The sequence below is a fragment of the Gorilla gorilla genome, chromosome 1 (assembly GCF_029281585.2).
Source record: "Gorilla gorilla gorilla isolate KB3781 chromosome 1, NHGRI_mGorGor1-v2.1_pri, whole genome shotgun sequence".
Classification (NCBI taxonomy): domain Eukaryota; kingdom Metazoa; phylum Chordata; class Mammalia; order Primates; family Hominidae; genus Gorilla; species Gorilla gorilla.
Genome location: NC_073224.2, coordinates 47118359 through 47138644, shown reverse-complemented (window position 1 = coordinate 47138644; position 20286 = coordinate 47118359). Strand labels below are relative to the sequence as shown.

The window sequence follows — 20286 nt, the reverse complement described above, 5'->3', positions numbered from 1 at the left end:
TTCAACTTGTCTGTTCCACACAGACTTGTTCCCAAAGCTTAATTCTGCAAGCCCACCCACTGAGACTGAGTGGAGGGAAATAAAGACATTCCTCTCTCCTCACACCCTTTCTTTCACCTCCAATAAATTCTTCTACCATAACATCCAACAGACCCCAAATATGAGGCAGAAAGATTCTTCTTATCAATCACCCATGTCACACCACCATAAGAAATGCCTGGGAAACCCAAAGGGTTATAGGGCAACTTCCATCCATCTTATCCTGTGGAGGCTGTACAGTTTGAGTTCCCGTAGATGGCAAATGCTCACCATTCTGTGACTGCCACCAGCGCATGGGGCCGGAGGATGAAGCCACATTCTCTACTCGGTGACTGTAGTAGTTGTGAGGCTGCCTGGAGTCACACTTGCAGCATTTCATCTGCCACTGTGGGAGAGGGAGATAGCAGACACTCAGAGATGGGGTCCTGATAGAATTCCCCCTTGCGTCCTGAGATCCCAGCATATCTCCTCTGTGGAAATCCTGCCCTTAGGAATCACTAATTTTATTAATACACTTTGAAGGATTAATCTCTTAAAACACAGCTATTGGTCATCTTTTAATTGGTCATCTTTTAATTCCTTTGTGCCGCTCCTAACACACAGCAAGTGAATGGTGAATAGATGTGTGAATGGAGAAGAGGTACGAGGTGGGAAAAAATACTTGAGTATATGATATTGCCTTGCAGAGAAACTTGAGAAAAGTGCCAAGGGAAAAAAAAAAGGGGGGGGGGCGGGGGAAGAAATTCATATTATTTGAGCATCTACTACATACTGGGCACAGGCTGGAAAGTTTTATAGCTTACCTCATTTAATCCTGGCAGCCTGGGAAATTCTGGGGTTTTAAGGATCAGAGAGAGAGGACTCCAAAAGAGGACAAGGAAATGTGGAGTTACAGTCCTAGCTCTGTCACCTCTACTTCCTAGGCTTAACTTTCTCCTCCATAAATTAAGTGGGGATTGAGCTAGAGCTTTTCATTTATGCAGCAAATGCTTATTTAGCATATACTATGTGCCAGACTCTACTCTGGGCTCTGGAATTATAATAGGGAACAAAACGAAGGTCCTGCCCTCAGGGACCCAAAATTCTAGTGACATTCAAATGATCTCTAAGGCCTTCCAGCAGTGACATCTGGGGCTTGAGGATCTTTCTCAGGTTCGGTATTCCCTACCTACAGGAGAGCAACCGGCCTCACTGGGGAGGTCCCCAATAACCTGGGCTATGCTTATCTCTTGGAATGAGACAGGAGCCAGAACTGAACCCCATAGGTTTCATGGCAGAGCAAGGATCACCAAGAAAAAGAGCATGGCCAGAGAGGCGATGTATCCCTTGTTCTTTTAGCTTGTGCCTATGTGCATACATATACACATACACACACACACACGCACACACGTGCACATGCGCACACGCACACACACACACAGATAACATGACCTTTTCCCAGCTCCCCCATATAACACACATAAAATCTGCTTTCTCTGAGTAGCCATGATCCCAAACCCTGTGCGCAGCTTAAACCATACTGTCCAGAGGGCTCCAGATTTACCCACAAATAGATGCAAGGCTTGGACAAGAAACTCCTGGACCTGCAGGTCCTTCTGGGTAGGGAAAACTGTCCCTCCACACACCCTGTACTGCTGCTTTCCTCTAAGCCTCCACTCGCCAGAACAAAGAACCGACCCAAACAGTCTGAGTGGATATGTGGGGCCTATGCCTTGAGTGATAGAACCTCCCTGCCCAACACCCATCTTCCCTCTCCAAAGCTGGCACAGCCTGCAACAGGAGAGAGCAAAGAGGGGAGCCAGGTGTCTTGGTTCCCTGGGCCTCTGCTTCCCACTCCACTTTCCAGGTCTCACCCAGTCTGCAAATGAAGAGAACTATCACCCTTCCTAGTGCTTGGAGGTGCCCTTGGCATGTCCAAAAATGCTTTATTAAACATTCATTCTTTGCGTGTTTAAGGCTCAAATAACAGCTGGCACATAAGCCCTTTATAAAGTAGTACCCATTGGTGGGGTGTGGTGGCTCACGCCTGTAATCCCAGCACTTTAGGAGGCCAAGGCAGGCAGATCATGAGGTCAGGAGTTCAAGACCAGCCTGGCCAATATGGTGAAACCCTGTCTCTACTAAAAATACAAAAATTAGCTGGGCATGTTGGCAGGTGCCTGTAGTCCCAGCTACTCGGGAGGCTGAGGCAAGAGAATCGCTTGAACCTGGGAGGCAGAGGTTGCAGTGAGCCGAGATCGTGCCACTGCACTCCAGCCTAGGCGACAGAGCGAGACTCTGTCTCAAAAAAGAAAAGTAATAAAATAAAATAAATTAGCACCCATTGCCCCACCTCCCACCACTCACTGTGCATTCCCTTGCCCTGTTATATTTTTTCATAGTACATATCTCCACTTGACACATTGCATATTTACTGTCTATTTATTTATTTGTATATTGTCTGCCTCCCTCTTCTAGAATGCATACTCCATGAGGGCAGGAATTTGCATTCCTTCACTGCTGTATTCCCAGTGCTTAGAAAAATACCTAGCACAGGCCGGGCGCGGGGGCTCACGCTATAATCCCAGCGCTTTGGGAGGCCAAGGCGGGCGGATCACAAGGTCAGGAGATCGAGACCATCCTGGCTAATACAGTGAAACCCCCTCTCTACTAAAAATACAAAAAAAATTAGCCGGGCATGGTGGCGGGCCCCTGTAGTCCCAGCTACTCTGGAGGCTGAGGCAGGAGAATGGCATGACCCCTGGAGGTGGAGCTTGCAGTGAGCTGAGACCGTGCCACTGCACTCCAGCCTGGGCAACAGAGCGAGACTACGTCTCAAAAAAAAAAAAAATTTTTTTTAAAAAGAATAATACGCCCTAGCACATAATACGCCCTCACTAAATACTTCTTGAATAAATGAATAGCAAATTTTCAGTAAAGGCAAACTATTTGCATTAGCATTATTACTAGGCACTCCCTTCCTGCACTCAGGGAGTTTGAAAGGAGGGGTGGAAGAGTGAGTAGGTAATAAAGCATCAGTAGTAAGTGATGGAGTACAACCATGTGCAGAGGAGTCCCTGGTAGTTTCAATGCAATAACCTACTTAAATCTCACAATAACCCTACATGATAAGTAGTATTAGCCCCATTTACAGAGGGGAATGCTGAGGCACAAAGAGGCAACATGACTTTGCTATTGACTGATCCCCAACGTCAGCATCAGAAAGGGTCCCTCTCCTCTCTCTCTTTCTCCCTTCTTTCATCCTCTCACTTCCACTTGAAACTAGCTGAGTGGCAAAGATGTAGGGAACTATGCTAAAGGGTAGCAGTCTCTGTCTCACGCAGCGAGCCCCAAGAAGGGCTTGGTCTGACCTTGAAGCTTATCACAGGGAAGGCTAAGACAGAGAGAGCACTTTGGGAAGAAACGGGGCTTCTCCAGCTGACTCAGCTCAGTTACCACAGAAACTGGAGACCTGTCGCTGGCTGAAATACCTGAGCACTTAAAATAATCCTTTCTGGGCAAGAGAAGGCCCTTGCTAGAGCCTGACTCCCCTCCAGACCCCTATTTTGGTCCCTGGCAGTGAGCATGCCCTTCTTTATACTCTTCCCAGCCTCTCAGGGACAAACTTTTCCACTCCCGTCCTCTGTCTGCACTCAGCACATGTCCTGAGGAGAGACAAGGGCCAGCTGCCTTCCGGCCGCCTGTCACCAGAGCTTTCTCCCCAGCTCTGCTGGGAGCTGGTCCAGCCCTTCCCTGGTCAAGAGAGTGCCAGAAACAAGCCTCTTTCTTTCCCTGGGCCATGGGACAAGGAGCTGGAGACTGCGGAAATGCCCCTGATACTCCCAAATGACAGGATATTATGTAACTATTAAAAACACTGTTTAGAGAAAAAATTTTAATTGCATGGAGAAATGATTATATTATGTTTTATGAAAAAAAGCTGGGCATACACTTGCATATACATTATAATCTCAAATATATGTGTGTGTGTGAATATATATATGTATATATTTCCATTTAAAGGAATGTAAAGTATTTGGAAGGAAATACACCAATATATTAAGTGAAAACATGAAATTGCTGATATTCACCCATTTTGACCTACAAAAATGGCAACTGCATACAGTTCAACCTGATATCTCTGGGTAGTGGAATCATAGATAACTTTTTTTCCTTCTCTGTTATTTTTTATTATGTTTAAGCTTTTTTGTTTGTTTGTTTGTTTTTTGAGACAGGGTCTCACTCTCTCACCCAGACTCTGGAGTGCAGTGCCGCGATCTCTGCTCACTGCAACCCTCTGCCTCCCAGGCTCAAGCGATTCTCCCGCCTCAGCCTCCCGAGTAGCTAGGATTACAGGCACATGCCACTATGCCCAGCTAATTTTTGTATTTTTAGTAGAGACGGGATTTCACCATGTTGGCCAGGCTGGTCTCGAACTCCTGACCTCAAATGATCCACCCACCCCAGCCTCCCAAAGTGCTGAGATTACAGGTGTGAGCCACTTGCACCCAGCTTGTTTAAATTTTTATACCTTGGATACATATTAACTTTTATATTCAGGAGAGCAAATAGTATTATAAAACAAAACCAACTAAAAATGGCCAGGGTTTATTGCCCTGCTCCTCCCTCAGTCTTCATGGGGATAATCTGGGGCACCCATGCCTTCTTCTCCTTCTGTCCACGTGTGCAGGCACTGATGGCAGGATCAGATGGCATCATAGGCTTACAAACTTCATGCTGCTTATCACAGTAACATAGCCAAAGGAGGAATTTACCTCAATCCTCGGAGACAGGCTAAGCCAACAGGCGAGACAGGTATTTTAAGTAGCTCTGCCTGTCAACGAGCTAGCAGGACAGAAGCCTGAAATAGAGCAGTTTATGGCAGAAGCCCACATGAAGACAAGCTGCTAATTTATCCTTCCCCTCTGGGTCTCAGTTTCCCTTTCTGCTTTATTCTTGTATGCTTATATGTAGGGTGCACACATTTGTAAGCGTCGTGTGCATGTGTGATTCTCAGTGTGAGGCAGGCTCTTCCTCTCTCATATGTGATGTGCCCCCATCTCTCCCAGTGATGGCAGCTCTCTGCTGCAGCTGCCTCCCTCTCTGGGGTCATTTGGCTGGCATTCTCCTGGCTGCATTACCTCAGAGACACAGTACTATTATCAATTCAGCCTGTCAGGCCTCCAGCCAGTTTGGCTCCTACTTGCTCTCCAGCTGGAAAGGCTAGGCCTTCTCCCTTATCCTAGAGCTTTCTAGAAGCTCAGCAGTCTGGCTGGAAGATGAACCCTCCCAGAGAGCCAGGGGAGGGCAAAGGAGCAAGAGGGCAAGAGCCAGCAGGGGCCTGAATCATGGTGGAGATGGGTGGAAAAGGAGGGCACACACAACTAAAAACTCTGAGCCTTTGTAAAACACAGAGCTAATTCTGGGGGAGAATAGGAAAACAGGCTCTGATTATGCATGGCCCAGCTCCCTCCCATGAGGAAGCCAGAGGGCTGTCTGAGTTCATCTAAGAAGCTACGATCGGGTCATGGCCACCAGCCAGGGCCAAAAGCAAAAAAAAAAAAAAAAAATCTAGCTGCCTTCAAGAAAATACATTTCCTCCACTTCCACATTCCTACTGGTGAAATGCAAGGGTTGAATGAGATAATAAAGTTCCATCTTGTTCTAACATGCTCTTAGAATTCTTCCCTGCTCTAGCACGTCAGCCCAGAAGTTAAAGGCACTCTCAGCAAGTAGACAAAGAAAGCAAGAAAAAAACAAGACATTCACCAGATGCTATCCTGGAGAAACACTTTTTCCAGCAATATGGACAGGGAGAAGGGGATCCTCAAGGCCTATGGTCAGTCAGGCCTCCATTAGAACCCACCGCAGTTCAAAAGCCTCAGCATTTCTATGTCAATGCATATTGGCAATGAAGATCAAAAGGCAGCACCTACTGCAGGCGCTGGGTGGGAGGACAGCCGTATGTGAGATACTTTCAACTTTGTCTTTTTCCTTGTCACGAAGTGAAATTTTGAGCAAAGCCTTAACTCAGTACAGCTGTTATTTCCATCCTAACTAAATTCAGAAATCACTCTCTGAAGCTGATTATAGAGATGATATATGCTACACACTCAAAAATTACACTGCACCAGCCTCAGTCCTGAGCAGTGTACATATATTATCTTATTCCATCCTTCTAAAATCTCTGAGGTAGCTATACTACATTTACAAATGGTAGGTATCCCCATTTTGCAGATTAGGAAAGTGATAAGTTAAGAAATGTGTCCAAGCCCATAAAGTTAGCAAGGGACGAAGCACAGATTCTTGTCCCACCCGTCTGACTCCAAAACTACCTGTGCTGTTCTTTTCTTTTTTTTCTTTCCTCCCCAGCATACTGGTGCTGTTCTGATTCAAGGAGCATAGCAGTCACTTGGCAATCACTGAAAATTTCAGAGTTGGTTTTCAGGAAACTCCCTTCTTCTGCTTCATTCCACCCCACTGGAAAGGCAACCTCAACTTCAGCACAGACATCTCCAGAAAGAGGGATGTCCCCTGGACCTGAGTGCAGAAAGTTGGCTAGTGTGCCGGGGACCTCTACAGGTCCTGCCAGTGGCAATGGCTACAGCCCTTCATATGGCACCCAGGCAGGGGGTAGATGGCCAGGAAAAGAAGCAAGGTAGGTCTGCAAGACAGTTCCCAGAGGCTTCCGTGGGCCTGGACCCCAGAAGCAATGGAGTGAGAAGCCAGACTAGCAAAGTTGTGAGGCCATCCAGGTTTGTCTTCGGGCCTTCCCATTTCACATTTCTCCTCTCTGCTTTTAACCCCACAAGCCCTAACCCTTAGCCCGTAACAATTAGGACCCAAGAATCTCACATTCCACCAACCCAAGTTTTGCTTCTCTCTGATAGCAATTTTTCCCTACAATGTCCCTTTCCATTTTCTTCTATCCCCTCAAAACAAGACTCATTCTGGGTCTCGTGGGTCCCTTTGCAAAAGTCACATCTAAGTTTCTGATAAACATACTCTTGCTGAGGGATGAATGGCAGGTCATAGATTGATATGGTGCTTTTCTCAAGGCTATCTGTGTTTTAAACAAGGAACTCAGTAATGCTTCATCCAAAACAGTAAACTCCCAAGGTAGAGCTCTGGAAGCTTTAGACCTGCTTAGAGCTTCTGGGAAACAAAAAAGCAGATATTTTGGGCCGGGGGGAGTGGCTCACACCTGTAATCCAGCACTTTGGGAGGCCAAGGCGGGCAGATCGCTTGAGGTCAGGAGTTCAAGACCAGCCTGGCCAACATGGTGAAACCCTGTCTCTACTAAAAATACAAAAATTAACTGGGCATGGTGGCACATGCCTGTAATCCCAGCTACTCAGGAAGCTGAGGCAGGAGAATTACTTGAACCTGGGAAGCAGAGGTTGCTGTGAGCCGAGATCATGACACTGTACTCCAGCCTGGGTCCAGAGCAAGACTCTGTGTCCCAGAAAAAAAAAAAAAAAAGCAGATATTTTGGTCAGAGGCGGGCTCAAAATCCCTTGCGGGTTGAGTACAGGGATCATAGTACATATATGAACACATCCTCTGCCTACACATTAGCCTTCCTGAAAATCAAGAAAACAGACAACTGTCAAACAAAGAAAGGCAGTGGTCGTTGGAGTGTGTGTGTCAGCAGCGGGCAGGGGGATAAGGGTGCATTTACATGCATGTGCGCCTGCGCGTATTAGAGAGGAGAGACTTCCAACTGGCTACTGTTCCTCAGCTTGTTTCCAAGAGATAAAAATGACAGCTGTTTGGCTTAGATAATTAACCTGAGGAATGCGCTGTGTAAGACTGTTATTAAGGCAGCTGGGCAATTAAGTTTTTCCCCAGAAAGGGAGGGAATGGGGGATAAATAAAGCATTTAGGGGAGCAGACACAACACTGGAGGAGACATTGTCGGGAGCAGAAATCAGGGATGGAAAGCTTTCCGGCAAATCCGCTGGTTCTTGAGGAATGTGTGTCATCCCAGAGATGACCGAAGGGCATGGTGCAGCCCCTGCCTTCACACGCCCTGAGAGAGGACAGTGGACTCTCAGGGTCACACACAGCCCATCTGTCTCTGAGAAGCAAGCTGAGTGGCCAGCGCTGAATAAACGGCAAAGGTTGACTAACCCAGCTCCTTCACTTCACACATGGAAAAATGGTGGTTTGGTGAAGAGCCCTGACTTTCACAAGGCCACATCCCTGTTATTAGTGTCAAAACCAGAACCAGAATGAGGGAGTCTTCACCCCCAGTCTGGGGTGACTTCACTAACCATGACCGCCTGTGGATTCTTCAACAGCTCACTCTAAGTCAGATTGGCACCGATCACCTTGGGAGGCACAGAGGAGGGCAGCCCAGGGATGGGTGGATTTTAGTGAGGTACGCGAACGCATGTCCTGATCAGGGAAGAAATGCTCAGGAGTGTGATTTGCAGATGGGGCAGCCTCTGCATGTGGATGCAGCCACCAGGAGGCAGGCAGGAGAGAAGTGTTGGATAGAACAGTTTGCATCTGCCAGGCACTATGCTGGTGGTCACTTTACACATTCTTTTATAGAGTGCTCATGACAACCACTGAAGCCCATTTTTCAAATGAGGCCCACGGATAGCACAGAAGTAAATGAGGGCAGGGAAGCATCACAGAATCACAGACATTTTCATCCATGCCTTGAGATTGAGGGACTAATAGTGCAGTGAGTTTTCCTAGAATCCATCTAGAAGCTGGAAGAAAGAAAGCAAGAGGCCAGGGTGATGGGACTACAGCTTCAGGCCATTTTGGCAAAGAACAGCCTTGTCCCAACCACAGACAGTTAATGGGTCATCAAAGCAGATGAGCCCAGAAGGGCAAAGTTGGGGAGGCAGAGAAGATGCCATAAGGCAAAGCTGGCCAAGACCTATGTCCATTGCAAGGGTTGCAACATGGACCCGGAATTTACAGAAGCAAGCCCTTGAGACCAGTGGGATTCAGCAACTGAGACAGAATTGGGTGGAGGAGGTAACATGCAAACAGGCTAAGACTGGTCCACAAAAAGGAAGCCACGCTTGGAGGCAGGGAACTAGGAGAGACAATTTTGGAACTAAAAGGAGTCTCTACTGCTCCTGTAACTCCATTCTGCTGAGGCGCCCTCTGTTAGTCGGCTGGAACTGGGGTTGGGGAGTGGAGTGAGCAAGGCAGAAATGTCCAGGGGTCATAAATCTCCACCCCATTGTCCTTGCATTCATGGCACATCAGTAGGATGTGGCACAGAAGAATGATCTGGTCCTGGGCTCAGGGCTCGCTATGTCATCCCTGCATGGAGATAGAACAGAGGCACTAGCCAGAGGCCTTGGCTTCAGGGAAGTGTGTCTGTGGGAGTGGGAACTAGTAGAGAGGGGTGATAGGGAAGCGTGAAGGGAGAGGCAGTAGGAATACAGCATTGCATTCGGCCAGCCTCATTCCTGGCTGTGGCTGTCCAGTACACCCCCTATCTCTAACTACTCAGAAAACTCAATACACGATGTCTTTCTCTCGGAAGTCTAAGATCCCAGCACACAACCAAACCCTCCCAATAGCTCACAGGGAAAACGAGAGCCACTTCATGGGTGTTATAAGAATTATTTGAGATAATTTATATAAAACTCTTAATATGATGCCAAAGACACATATGATATGCTTAATGAATTATAATTGCCATTAGTATCATTTAATAACAAAATAAACAAAAACTGAAATTAGAACTCAGCAGAATTAAAACCTGAATTTCTAGTTCTTATCACGCAGCCACAGAGCACCCAGAGAGGGTTCAGGGTACATCTGTCCAGAGAACGAAAAGCGAGTCTCTATGCCATTAGTATCTATCTTCATTGCTGGAACCCATGGCTTCTGCAAAGGGTAGGCATGTAGTAGTGAGGGAAAGAGAAATGAAACAAGACAGAGAGGTGGAAGATGGGGGAGAGATGCTGATTGTCAGCAGTCGGCTCATCGCCAAAGAATGTTAGGGAAAAGGAGGGACCCTAAAGACCATCTCATCTAATACTCACTTACAGAAAAGGACAGTGAGGCTTACACAGGGGTAATCTCTTGCTCAAGGTCACACCTCAAGTCAGTGGCAGACCTGAAACTACACACTACATGAAAGATACTCCCTGCTATCCTCTATTCTTTCCAAAAGGCTAGATAAATTTATTCCCCCTTAGAAAAAAAAGAAGAAACAGCCAGTGCTTCTCAGCTTTCACAGCAGAAAAATAGCTGAGATTTATCCATCCCCAGGGTTGCAAAGTCTAGACTCTGTTTTATAAGCACCCTGTTTTGCTCTCAAGGGGCTACTTAGGAGCAGAGAAGACAGCTGGCTTCCTGGGGCATCAGAGAGGCAGAGGGCAGGCCAGTGTTAAGCCAAAAGCCCCAGGCCTGGAGGAGGAGAGACTTTTCAGACAGGACTGGGATCAAGGGTACATCCCAACATAGGGGTCTCTGACCTCTCCTTGCATCTCCTCCCAAAATGCAAGTCAGCCTGAGAAAGGAAATCGGCAGAGGTCTCCCTGAAATTTTCAGATATGGGCTCATGATTTGGAGGTTATGGGTGGAGGGAACAGCCAAAATCACTCTGTTGCCTAAAAAAAAAAATTTTTTTAATTTTTATTTTTTAAAAAATTCAATACTCAATACTGCCAGGTCCCCTGATGCTCATGGAGTAATCTAGACCCACAGGGAGTCCTGGCTAGGGCTGGCCATCTTACCCAACCCTGTCAAATGGGCTTCCCTGCATCCAAGTGGGTGAGATGCAAAAACCACAGCCATCTCTGCTCAGCAACTCCAGTCATTTCCCTATACCATCTGTGCTAAAATAGCCAAGAGAACACAGGGACTAGAAGGGCAGTGAGGCCCAGAGGCCATATCAGATACCACCTTCCACAGCCCAGAAGACAAGGGCAGCCTGGAAAGGGAACAGATAACCCTGGTCTCTTTCCCCAAAAGGCTACAGCAACTCGGGACAAATCACTCCCTCATCCATTCCCTTGTTCAAGCAAAATGGCTAAATGAGGCAGCTGGTAGACAAGAAAACACTGAGTGATTTCAACTTTGGTAAAGAAAGATTCCCCCCTGTTGAGGGCAAACAAAAAGAAAACCAAAGTTCCTACAAAAAAAGACCCAGAGACAAATTAGAAGAAAAGTTTGTAAAAGCCATGACTAACAGGCAATGTTAGTCATAGCTCAAAGCATCATGTTTCTGGATTTGATCCAACTTACATCTGAGCCTCTGACCCTGCTGGATAGGCTCAAGTCACTTCCTCATCTATCTCACTGACCATGGCACAGCTCAGTTCCTGCCATGGCAAGAACACAGTTCGGCCCACACATCCCAGCAACAAATAACACATGAGGCTCCATACACGTAAAGAGCCAGTGTTTGGCCTATTTGCCTATTCCCAAGACTTGAAAGACTATCCTGCCCATGCCCAAGGACTGAGAAAAGACTCCGTGTCATCTCAGAGAGATAAGAGAGAAATGAGCTATTTAGTTAATTCTGAGTACATTTCCTCTTGCCCAACCAACAGGTAAATTCCTTAGAGGCAAGGATCTGGCCTTATACTTTTACTGCACTCCCCAGTCCGTGTAGTACACAGGGCTTGGCCTACACCAAGTACATTCTAAGTATTCAGTGGACAAATGGCAGCTCACACACCCCTCCCATCCCGCCTTCCTCCAGTCCTGGGAAGTAGGGCCTACCTCGCCATACTGGGTGCAGTAGGTCTCAGGCTTGGTCAGTCCACAGGTAGATGAAGCTCGGAGAAACCGGGTCCTCCCAACAAGCAGGTCCCCAACAGGTGGATAGCAGGCCCCACGGGAGCAGGCTTGTTGGGCATGCAGGAGGCCAGGCAGGGCTGAAATCACAGGGATGTGTGATGGCGCAGTCCAGAAAGAGAGGGACTTCGCTGGCCACCCCAGTATCTTTCAGGGAAGCTGACACTAGCAAGATTATATCCTCTCCCTCACTCAAGCTTCCACTTGCTGCTGGCAGTAATAATTGCAGTATTGATACTATTATATTCTGAAAGTTGATTTCACATTCCAGAACTCAAAACTTGAAAAGGAGAAGAGGAGAAACACTGGCAACCAAAAACCATAGATGACCCTAAAATATGGCTTTTAGAACCAGACTGGAGACATAGACTCGGCCATCATGACAAGGTCCGCAGCTCTTTCCACCTGCATTGTGGCCTCTGTCAGCAGCCCAGAGGAGGGCTGACTGCTGAGCCATTGGCAGAACATTAAGAAAGGCCTGCATTTATTCTGCTCCTTTATCTTCAAAGCTGCCCCAGACATACTTTGTGAGTGCCCAGCTACAATTCACTGGAAAACAGGAACTTAAGCCACAGTGGCTCTGGAACCAGCTTGAGAAAGGATGGGAAACTGTGGAGAGCACTCAGGAAACAACAAATCACCCTCGGCTGAGAATAAGAAGACATTTGGGAGCCTTTCCAGAGTGGCAGAGAAACTTCTTCCCCAAAGGCCCAAAGGAATGGGGAAATCTCACAGGTGTCCCCAGTAGACAAGTATTCCCAACTGAAGGGACTACAGGTGACAGGTGATGCCCACACTTTGGTAAACTCTCCTTCTCCCTGTGGCTGTTGCCTCCCTGCCATATAACAGGGCCTAGAAGGATGGGAAGGGGTACTTACCAAAACACAAGAGGAAGAATGGTCTCATCTTCAGCCAATGGGGTGATCCCCAGAAAGGACCTTCCCTAGGACACAGCAAAGCAAACTGGGTACAACAGTGCAAACCCCTAGAGCACACTAGCCCTTTTTCTTTTCTGTTTCTAGACTCAAGTTTTTTTCAGAAGTCTTTACCTAGGGTCCTGATCTAGGACACTTGGAGCAGCAGATACATTTGTAGCTTGGAAAATGCTGGAGCTCTAGACTCTTGTCTCAAGTGGCATGTGACTCACAGGGTGCCCTGGGAAAATCCCATCCCTTCCCAGACTCCAGCTTCCTCCTCTAAAATGGATGGGAAGGAGTGTGGACCCTGCCCTACCCCACACAGCCATAAGGACAACGCGGGGAGCAGGAAAAGGCTGGACCCTTTGCAGGAGAAAAGCTGTAGAAAGGGCCAAGACCTAGTTCCTGCCCCAAGAGAGAGGGCTGGCTTTTCTCAGGGCCTAGACCAGCAGCCTCAACCCAGCCCCGCCCAAAGTGGATGAGTCAGAGTGGCTGACAGCCTGGAGGCAAACCTTCTCCTGTCATGGGCATGGCCTCCAATACCATTCAGGGCCACTTTGAGTTTGAGGCTCTGTGCCCACAATTCTGGGATGCAACAGGGAGAGATGTATGGCTGTCTTTAACAAGTGAGTGAGGATTTCATCTGAAAGGGAAGCAACCCAAAATGTCTTCAATGATGGGCTGGGGCTCGAAAAGAGGGGTGGGGCTGGGAGGCCACAAAGCAGGGATTCTGAAGGAGGCTGGGGAAGGATGCTCGAAAGCCACCGTGGGGTCTCAGAGGCAGGCCTGCCTTGTGGAAACATGCCCCACCCTTGCTCATGCAGTGACCCCTCTGCCTTGAATTGGATGTTCACTCTGTTCCAATGACAGCCACAAACTCTTTTGGCTGGGGTGGAGGGCTGGGGGCTTGGCAAGGCAGGGGCGGGGGGAGGGGGGAACTGAGGACATTTCTGGCATCTTTAAATTATAGATCCTAATGCTTCAAAATCATTCCTTCCAATCCCTCTCCTAAAACAGTCATGGGCCCAGGGAGAGAACATGTGGCCTGGGGTCCCACAGCTAACGATGGCCTAAGAGAGACCCATCTTCTGACTTTCATCCAGTGCTTTCTCAGCTTTCCCACCCCTGACTGAAAATTCCCCTGCAAGTAGGCATTCTGAGCCAGGCCAGCCCACCCTTCTCACTTCTCTTTTGTGCTCAACCCCGGATCTGAACCTGCTTTCTTCTAAGCCACTGAGGTGCTTATCAAATGTGAAAAAGAAATCAAAACTGTAGCAGACATTTTAACCTAGCTCACCCGAGTGAGCTCCCAGGAAGAGGAATAAATCAGGCCCTGCAACCAGGCCCCAGGCATCCAGAGATACAGTCCTCCTCCCGCATCCGGCCCGCACCAGGCAGGTAAAGACAGGTAACATACCTTGCTGTGTGTTCTGCCGTTCTTTCTCCAGATCGCCTGAAAGCTCCTCTTGAATGTGGGGGTCTCCCCTCCCGGCTCCAGGTTTTTAAACAACAGCCTCACCTCTGGAGACTCCCTGGCTGGGTGTAGCCCCACCGCAGGGCGGGTCTCAGGAATCTGGCAGCCGTCACACCCATCTGTCGTCACTGCACCCCCACCTCCCAGGACGGGACTGGGCAAGTGGGTTGGTCGGTCGGTCCCAGAGTTCTTGTAGTGAGCTCCACAATGCCCACCTGCCTGTGGCGGCTGCAAGGGGCACCACAAACAGAAAGCACAAGGCACATGTAAGTGATCATCAGAGACCAGAATTCATAGGGTGGGGAAGGGCCCTTGCATTTGTGCCAGGCAATGAACTCAGCATTTTCCCAAAGCCAGCAGGGGTCAGCTTCTTCTTGTGACCTGGACCACCCCAGACAGAAGATCAGGCAGAGAACACAAAGATTAGGGCTTATATAGAGAGTTAAAGCCCCAGACATATCACTGGGCTGGAAGGTGAGAAGACTCAAACATCCAGGACCCTGGAAAGCACCATTCCCCTCCCCAGTGAAAAAAAAAAAAAGAAAAATCCCAGCTTCTTGGGGCATTTGGAGGATCCTTAAAAGGCAAGGTTCATCAGGAAGGATTCAAAGCTCAACTCATCCAAGGAAAGCTTAAGAGAAATGAGCAGAGTAACTAAATGGCTCGCCTCCAGCTCCCTCCACAGGGTTGGCAGGGAGCCCTGGGACAGGTAGCTGCCTGTGAGTCACTCCTCCCACCTGTGGGGAGGATTAGTCTCCTAGCCCCTCCCTCCCTAGGCAGGAATGCCCGCCTGGAGGGCCAGAAAACAGACCTGACCACAAGTGGTGGAAGGAAAGGCTGAAGCATAGCTTGACTGACAAAGTCAAAACAGACTTTCCCTGGCCTCCTGCCAGGCCTGAGAACACAGCTTCTTTTGTGGGCTCCTTGCTCAGGGCTCCTGGGCTTCCAGCCACTGTAAATGGAAGTGGCAGGTCCAAATTGAGAGGCTGGTCTCACAGGACACTCTTTCCCCCAGGTTAGGGTCGGAGAGCTTTTAGGGAAACCTGGAGGGTCAGCCAGTCCATATCTTGGCCCTGGAGAGCCTGCACTGGCACCGTTTTGGAATGCTAGGACCTCAAAGCTACTATTTAAAGGAGCTTCTTAACTACTATTCCACTTCGTCAGTGTCTCCTAAACAGAAAGTTCTCCACCATTGGAGGGTTATGTCCAAGAAATTGGCTTGAAGACCCTTAAGGGGGAAATGTAGAATTTTGTGGATTAAATTGGGCATTTCTAACCCTCAGATTCTAATTAAGCATAAGTTCAGGTAGGCAGAAGAAATAGTGTAATTAGCAAGTGGGCAGTAAGTTGTTGATGTAAGTTGATGCATAATTGATATTCCAATAAATGTTAGAGTCTTGCCCCCTGTAAGCATTCCAGTGAAATCTAGCTCAACTCAGCAAGTAAGGGTTAGTAGAAGCAGTGTCCCTTCAACACAGAGAGACCTCCCTCAAGTCCCCCACCGAGAAAGGTCAGCTCTGACACTGACACACCTGTGTTTTCAGTTCTCCCACCTGGTGGTCTCTTTCTCTCCACTTCCCCAACTCCCTGAACTCAGAGCGCTCAGGAAACTTTCGCCCTCTGCCCAACACCAGAGGATGTGACAAAGAACTCATTAATAATTAACTCAGCAGAAGAGAGCAGGTGTTGCAATCCCAGATCCTCAGAGGAGAAAAGGCAGGGCAGGTGTGCGGTGGGCCTCACCATGAGTAGCTGGGGCCCCTTAAATCCTCCTCCTCCTCCCTTTATCTGAGGCCATGAGCCCAGGTAAATACACATTCGGTGTCTCAGACTTCACAGGCTTGGGCAGGTCCTGGAGTGGTTTGGCTTCGCAGGAGGGACATGCCAATTGCTGTGCTTGGCTCTCCCCTACACTCCCGGCAAAGTCCAGGAAGCTGTTTATGCAGACCCCCAAAAGCAGCCCAGCCAGCCTCACTCCTGAGGGACGCTGATCATTTCCAAGTGGGGATCCAGTCCCCCAAGAACTCCAGGGCTCCAGGCACAAGCTCTGGAACTTCAGAACCCAATTTGTTCAGTCAAGTAGCCTAAAATAGAGCCTGAGGCCAGATCAGGGTCCAGCTAAGATTAAAGGGGTGTGGTACTGTGGTTGGAGCCCCTCGGCCTCCCCTGTGTGCACACCTTTCCTCTCTCCCTGCGCCCATCCTCCTACAACAGAGCACTTATCTGCCCTAGAGCCTTGACTTATTAGAATGTGTGCTCAGGAAAGTGGCTAGTGAAGTCATCCCAGACTTCAGTATCTCTCAAACCTCATCACTCCATCAGCAAATTCGGTCAGCTCTGCCTTCCAATAATAATCAGAATCTACTTCTTCCCTCCTGGCCTGAGCCTCTTTTCCTGGGACGTCTGCAACAGCCTCCTCACTGATATACAGTCAAGTCCCAACACAGCAGGTTATGCACCCCGAGCTCAGAATCTTCACATGCCCCTATCCGACTCAGGGCCAAGGCCAGAGCTTTTTCAGAGTCTAGGGGACCCTACACCACCTTCCTCCCATTACTCTTCACCTCTACTACAATGGCCTCTATCCCTGTCTTAGCTCAGGCTTAGGGCTTTGGCTCCAGCTGCTTCTGCTGCCTGGAACGGTCTTGCCCCTGGATATCTACAAAGCTAACTCTCTGACCTCTTTCAAAGTCTTTGTTCAGATCCTAACTTCTCAATGAGGCCTATCCTAAACACACTATTAAAATTACAGCCAACTTCCCTGCCCCATCCCTGTCCCCCATCCTAGCACTCCTAAACCCACCTACCCTATATTTTGGTGAGTTATTTATTTACTTATTTGGTAGGGGGGCATCATGTACCAGCTTCTAACCAACTATATAATTTATCTGCTTATGTTTATTTTCTGTCTCTTCCCAACTAGAATGTAATATCCAAGAAGGCAGAGATTTCTATCTTATTCACTACTGTTTTCCAAGTGCCTGGCACATAGTAGGTGCTCAATACTTGTGGAATGAATGGATCCACACTAAAGTACAAACAATTGATACAGTTCAATGCATCCCCTGTGCCGTTTATGTGTAGTTGCATTCTCAGAGGGGACAATCCAGGCTTTGGGCACTGGGATGGATTACTAATAGTGGAAATTCCTGTATCAGCCCGAGTGCGGAGGTCTTTTTTGAGGCACCTATCTCCAATTACAGAAATGTCACCATATTGACAGAGGCAGTCTCCTTCTTTGCCTGCTTCTCAGTCATTCCTGGCAATGTCTCTGACAGGGTGTGGGGGTGGCATTATAAGCTACTGTGTCTATTATCCATCTGTCAGGCTCAAACCGTCCAAGTTGCAAGGGAGATCAGCCAAGATCTGATCAATCAGAGATCAAGGGATAGGGAACAAAGGAAGGAGAAAAGGAGGAAGAAAAGGAGAGAGAAGAGGTTCAGGGGGCATAGGAGAACCTGGTCCAGGCTGTGACTCTCAGGTGTTGGAGGAAGGGGCACCAGGTGACTCAAGCTCAGGCCACACCTGAGTACAGTGAATCATGGCTGAGTCCTTGTCTGTGGGACAGGGTGGACTCCAGGAACGGCCCTGGGGATTTGCCATGTGACTAAAGCTGGCGTTGCCCTGCACTACAACACAACTGCTCAGCTGTCCAGACAACTGGTCACACTCTTCTCTGTGCCTCCCCAGGAACCAGGGAGAGAAAGTGGGCCTGGTGTGTTACGGAGGCACAGATAGGAGCCCAGCCTCAGGAGAGGGGAGGCTAAGCAGGACAGAAGTCGCCTGTCATGAGTGACTCTTCCATAGCCCTTCTCCTCTCCCCACCCTCACCTATCCAACCTGAATGTTCACCCAGTGGACAACTGTGCATGCAGCTTGAGCCCGAGGGCTGGGAGCAATCAGGCAATCGGCCTAAAATCACTACAGCTGATATCTGCTGAGTGCTTGCTGTGCCCAGGCACTGTTCTGAGCCCTTTGCATGTATCCACTCACTTAATACCAACCATAACTCTGTGGGGATAGACAATTATCTTTATCTTGCAGACAAAGAAAATGAGGCACATTTTCGATAACTTGGCCTTGGCTAGTAACTGGGGATTTGAGCCCATGCCATTTGCTCCAGCACGCATATTCTTAACCATTACACAGGGCCAAAGATGGGCCATATCGCCTGAACTCCCAGAGTGCACCCTGGCTAATCCTTGGCCAGAGTCCACCAGACTCTGGACCTCATGTCTCCCAATGTCTAAAAACTCCTCTTTGTTGGCCAGGTGCCGTAGCTCACGCCTGTAATCCCAGCACTTTGGGAGGCCAAGGTGGTTGGATAACTTGAGGTCAGGAGTTCGAAACCAGCCTGGCCAACATGGTGTAACCCCGTCTCTACTAAAAATACGAAAATTAGCTGGGCATGGTTGTGGGTGCCTATAATCCCAGCTACTCAGGAGGCTGAGGCAGGAGAATCGCTTGAACCCAGGAGATGGAGGTTGCAGTGAGCCGAGATTGGGCCACTGCACTCCTGCCTGGGCAACAGAGTGAGACCCTGTCTTAAAACAACAACAACAACAAAAAAAAAAAAACCTCCTCTTTGTGCCCTTGTTCCAAACCTAGGAGCACCGATACTGTCTAGGGGTTCCAGGAGTGACACTGATGCTGTAGAGACATCTAGAACAAACCCCACCAGGTGCTGCCTCCTTATTTGTTTTCCTTATTGACAACCTCTCTCATATGGGCACAGATGGAGAAGGCGCTGGCCTCCAGTTCTTCCATCTCAGAGGCTCCAGCACATACCAGCAGGGTTTCTTCCTTCATACCAACAGGGGTGGCTCTGACTAAGGACAGGAGCACGCCAGGAGGCGTGGACAGAAGGTGACCACAACATTCTGGTGAGCTGACAAGGTGAAGCAGAGGACGTGACGAGAGGATGACACAACTTCCCCTTTGCCAAAGGAAGGAGATCCCCTGCCCTGAGGTCAAGAGCCTGGGCCACCTCACAGGCTGCAGCTCCTTCTGCTCTGTCTCCCAGTGTGCCCTCCAAATGGCCCAGCCCTCCTGAGGGGTACAGCCCAGTACAGCCTACAGCCTGGTGGAGCCATATGCTAGCCCATGGCTGGCTGGCTCCCAGAGAAGACAGAAGAGTCTTTTCATTCTTACCACCTCCATCCCCTCCCATAGTTCCCGACATTCCTCTGGCAGACAGGCTGGCCCATCGCCATGCCCCCTCCTCTAACCCTGGTCACCTCTGTCTCTATTCTGTGATTCTATTTGGTCATTGACCTCTGGGGATTAGGTTATTGGGATCTAAGTCCAACCTCTATGACCTTTGGATAACATTTGCCATGTGTAGTTGGCCATGTGGCCATGGTCCAGCCTTCATGAGAGGAGAGAGACATACACCTGTCTGAAGGGGCACCTAGCCACGTGGCATGGTGGGTCTGACAGGTCGGGAGCTTCTGGGGAAGAAGGAGGGAAAGCAATGGCTGAGAGCGAGCTGGGGCTTTTGTGTCCTGAAATCTGCTCTTGAAGCTCTCACAGGGCTGCCCCACAGGACTTTCAAATTCTAAATATGATCCCTGAAAGGGCTACTAGACAGACAAACTAAGTGTCCTAACACTTAGTTTAAATTGGCATTAGTTTAAATTGGCATTTGATGGCTGAGTATGGAGAAATAAGCACCTTGTGGTTTGATGGGGAAGAGAGAATGGGTGCGTCTGGCTTCTTGTCTGGAATCAACACCACCTAAGGGCTTTTAATCAGCACCTGCCCACAGCGCCTGTGGCTACACCGGGGTATGTGTATGGACTTGACCGTAGCTCTGCTCTGCTACTCAATAGAATTGTAAACTTGGGCAAAATCCTCTCTGAACCTCTGTTTCATTATTTATAATTAAAGGTATTGGATTCTAATGGTTCTTACTCAGGCTGCCCCTCAGAATTACTTGGAGAACATAATATATCACATACCAAGACCAGGCCTCACCCAGAGAATTATTCACTGGCAGACGGGCAGAGACATATGTTTTTCAAGCTCCCTAGGTGATTCTAATGTGCAGCCAGGGTTGGGAAACACTGAAGCCCCCTCCAGCTATAAGATGCT

The 20286-nt window shown here is 48.6% G+C and overlaps 1 protein-coding gene across 9 annotated transcripts in view; it reads right to left on the bottom strand.

The window, feature by feature from the left end:
• Positions 1 to 20286, bottom strand: part of LAMB3 (laminin subunit beta 3) — a 127524-nt gene that overhangs the window by 23453 nt on the left and 83785 nt on the right. For 7 of the 9 annotated variants that reach the window (XM_063708860.1, XM_055378751.2, XM_063708861.1 and 4 more), the window contains 4 exons: positions 14137 to 14421; positions 12681 to 12745; positions 11728 to 11882; positions 310 to 424 (listed from right to left, as the gene is read on the bottom strand). In XM_063708860.1, coding sequence (XP_063564930.1) covers positions 310 to 424; positions 11728 to 11882; positions 12681 to 12708 — 298 coding nt within the window. In that variant the 5' untranslated portion in view covers positions 12709 to 12745; positions 14137 to 14421. Of the gene's footprint in view, positions 1 to 309; positions 425 to 11727; positions 11883 to 12680; positions 12746 to 12851; positions 13187 to 14136; positions 14422 to 15004; positions 15063 to 20286 lie in introns of those variants that run through there. The other 2 variants (XM_055378723.2, XM_019030132.4) reach the window with 2 other exon arrangements.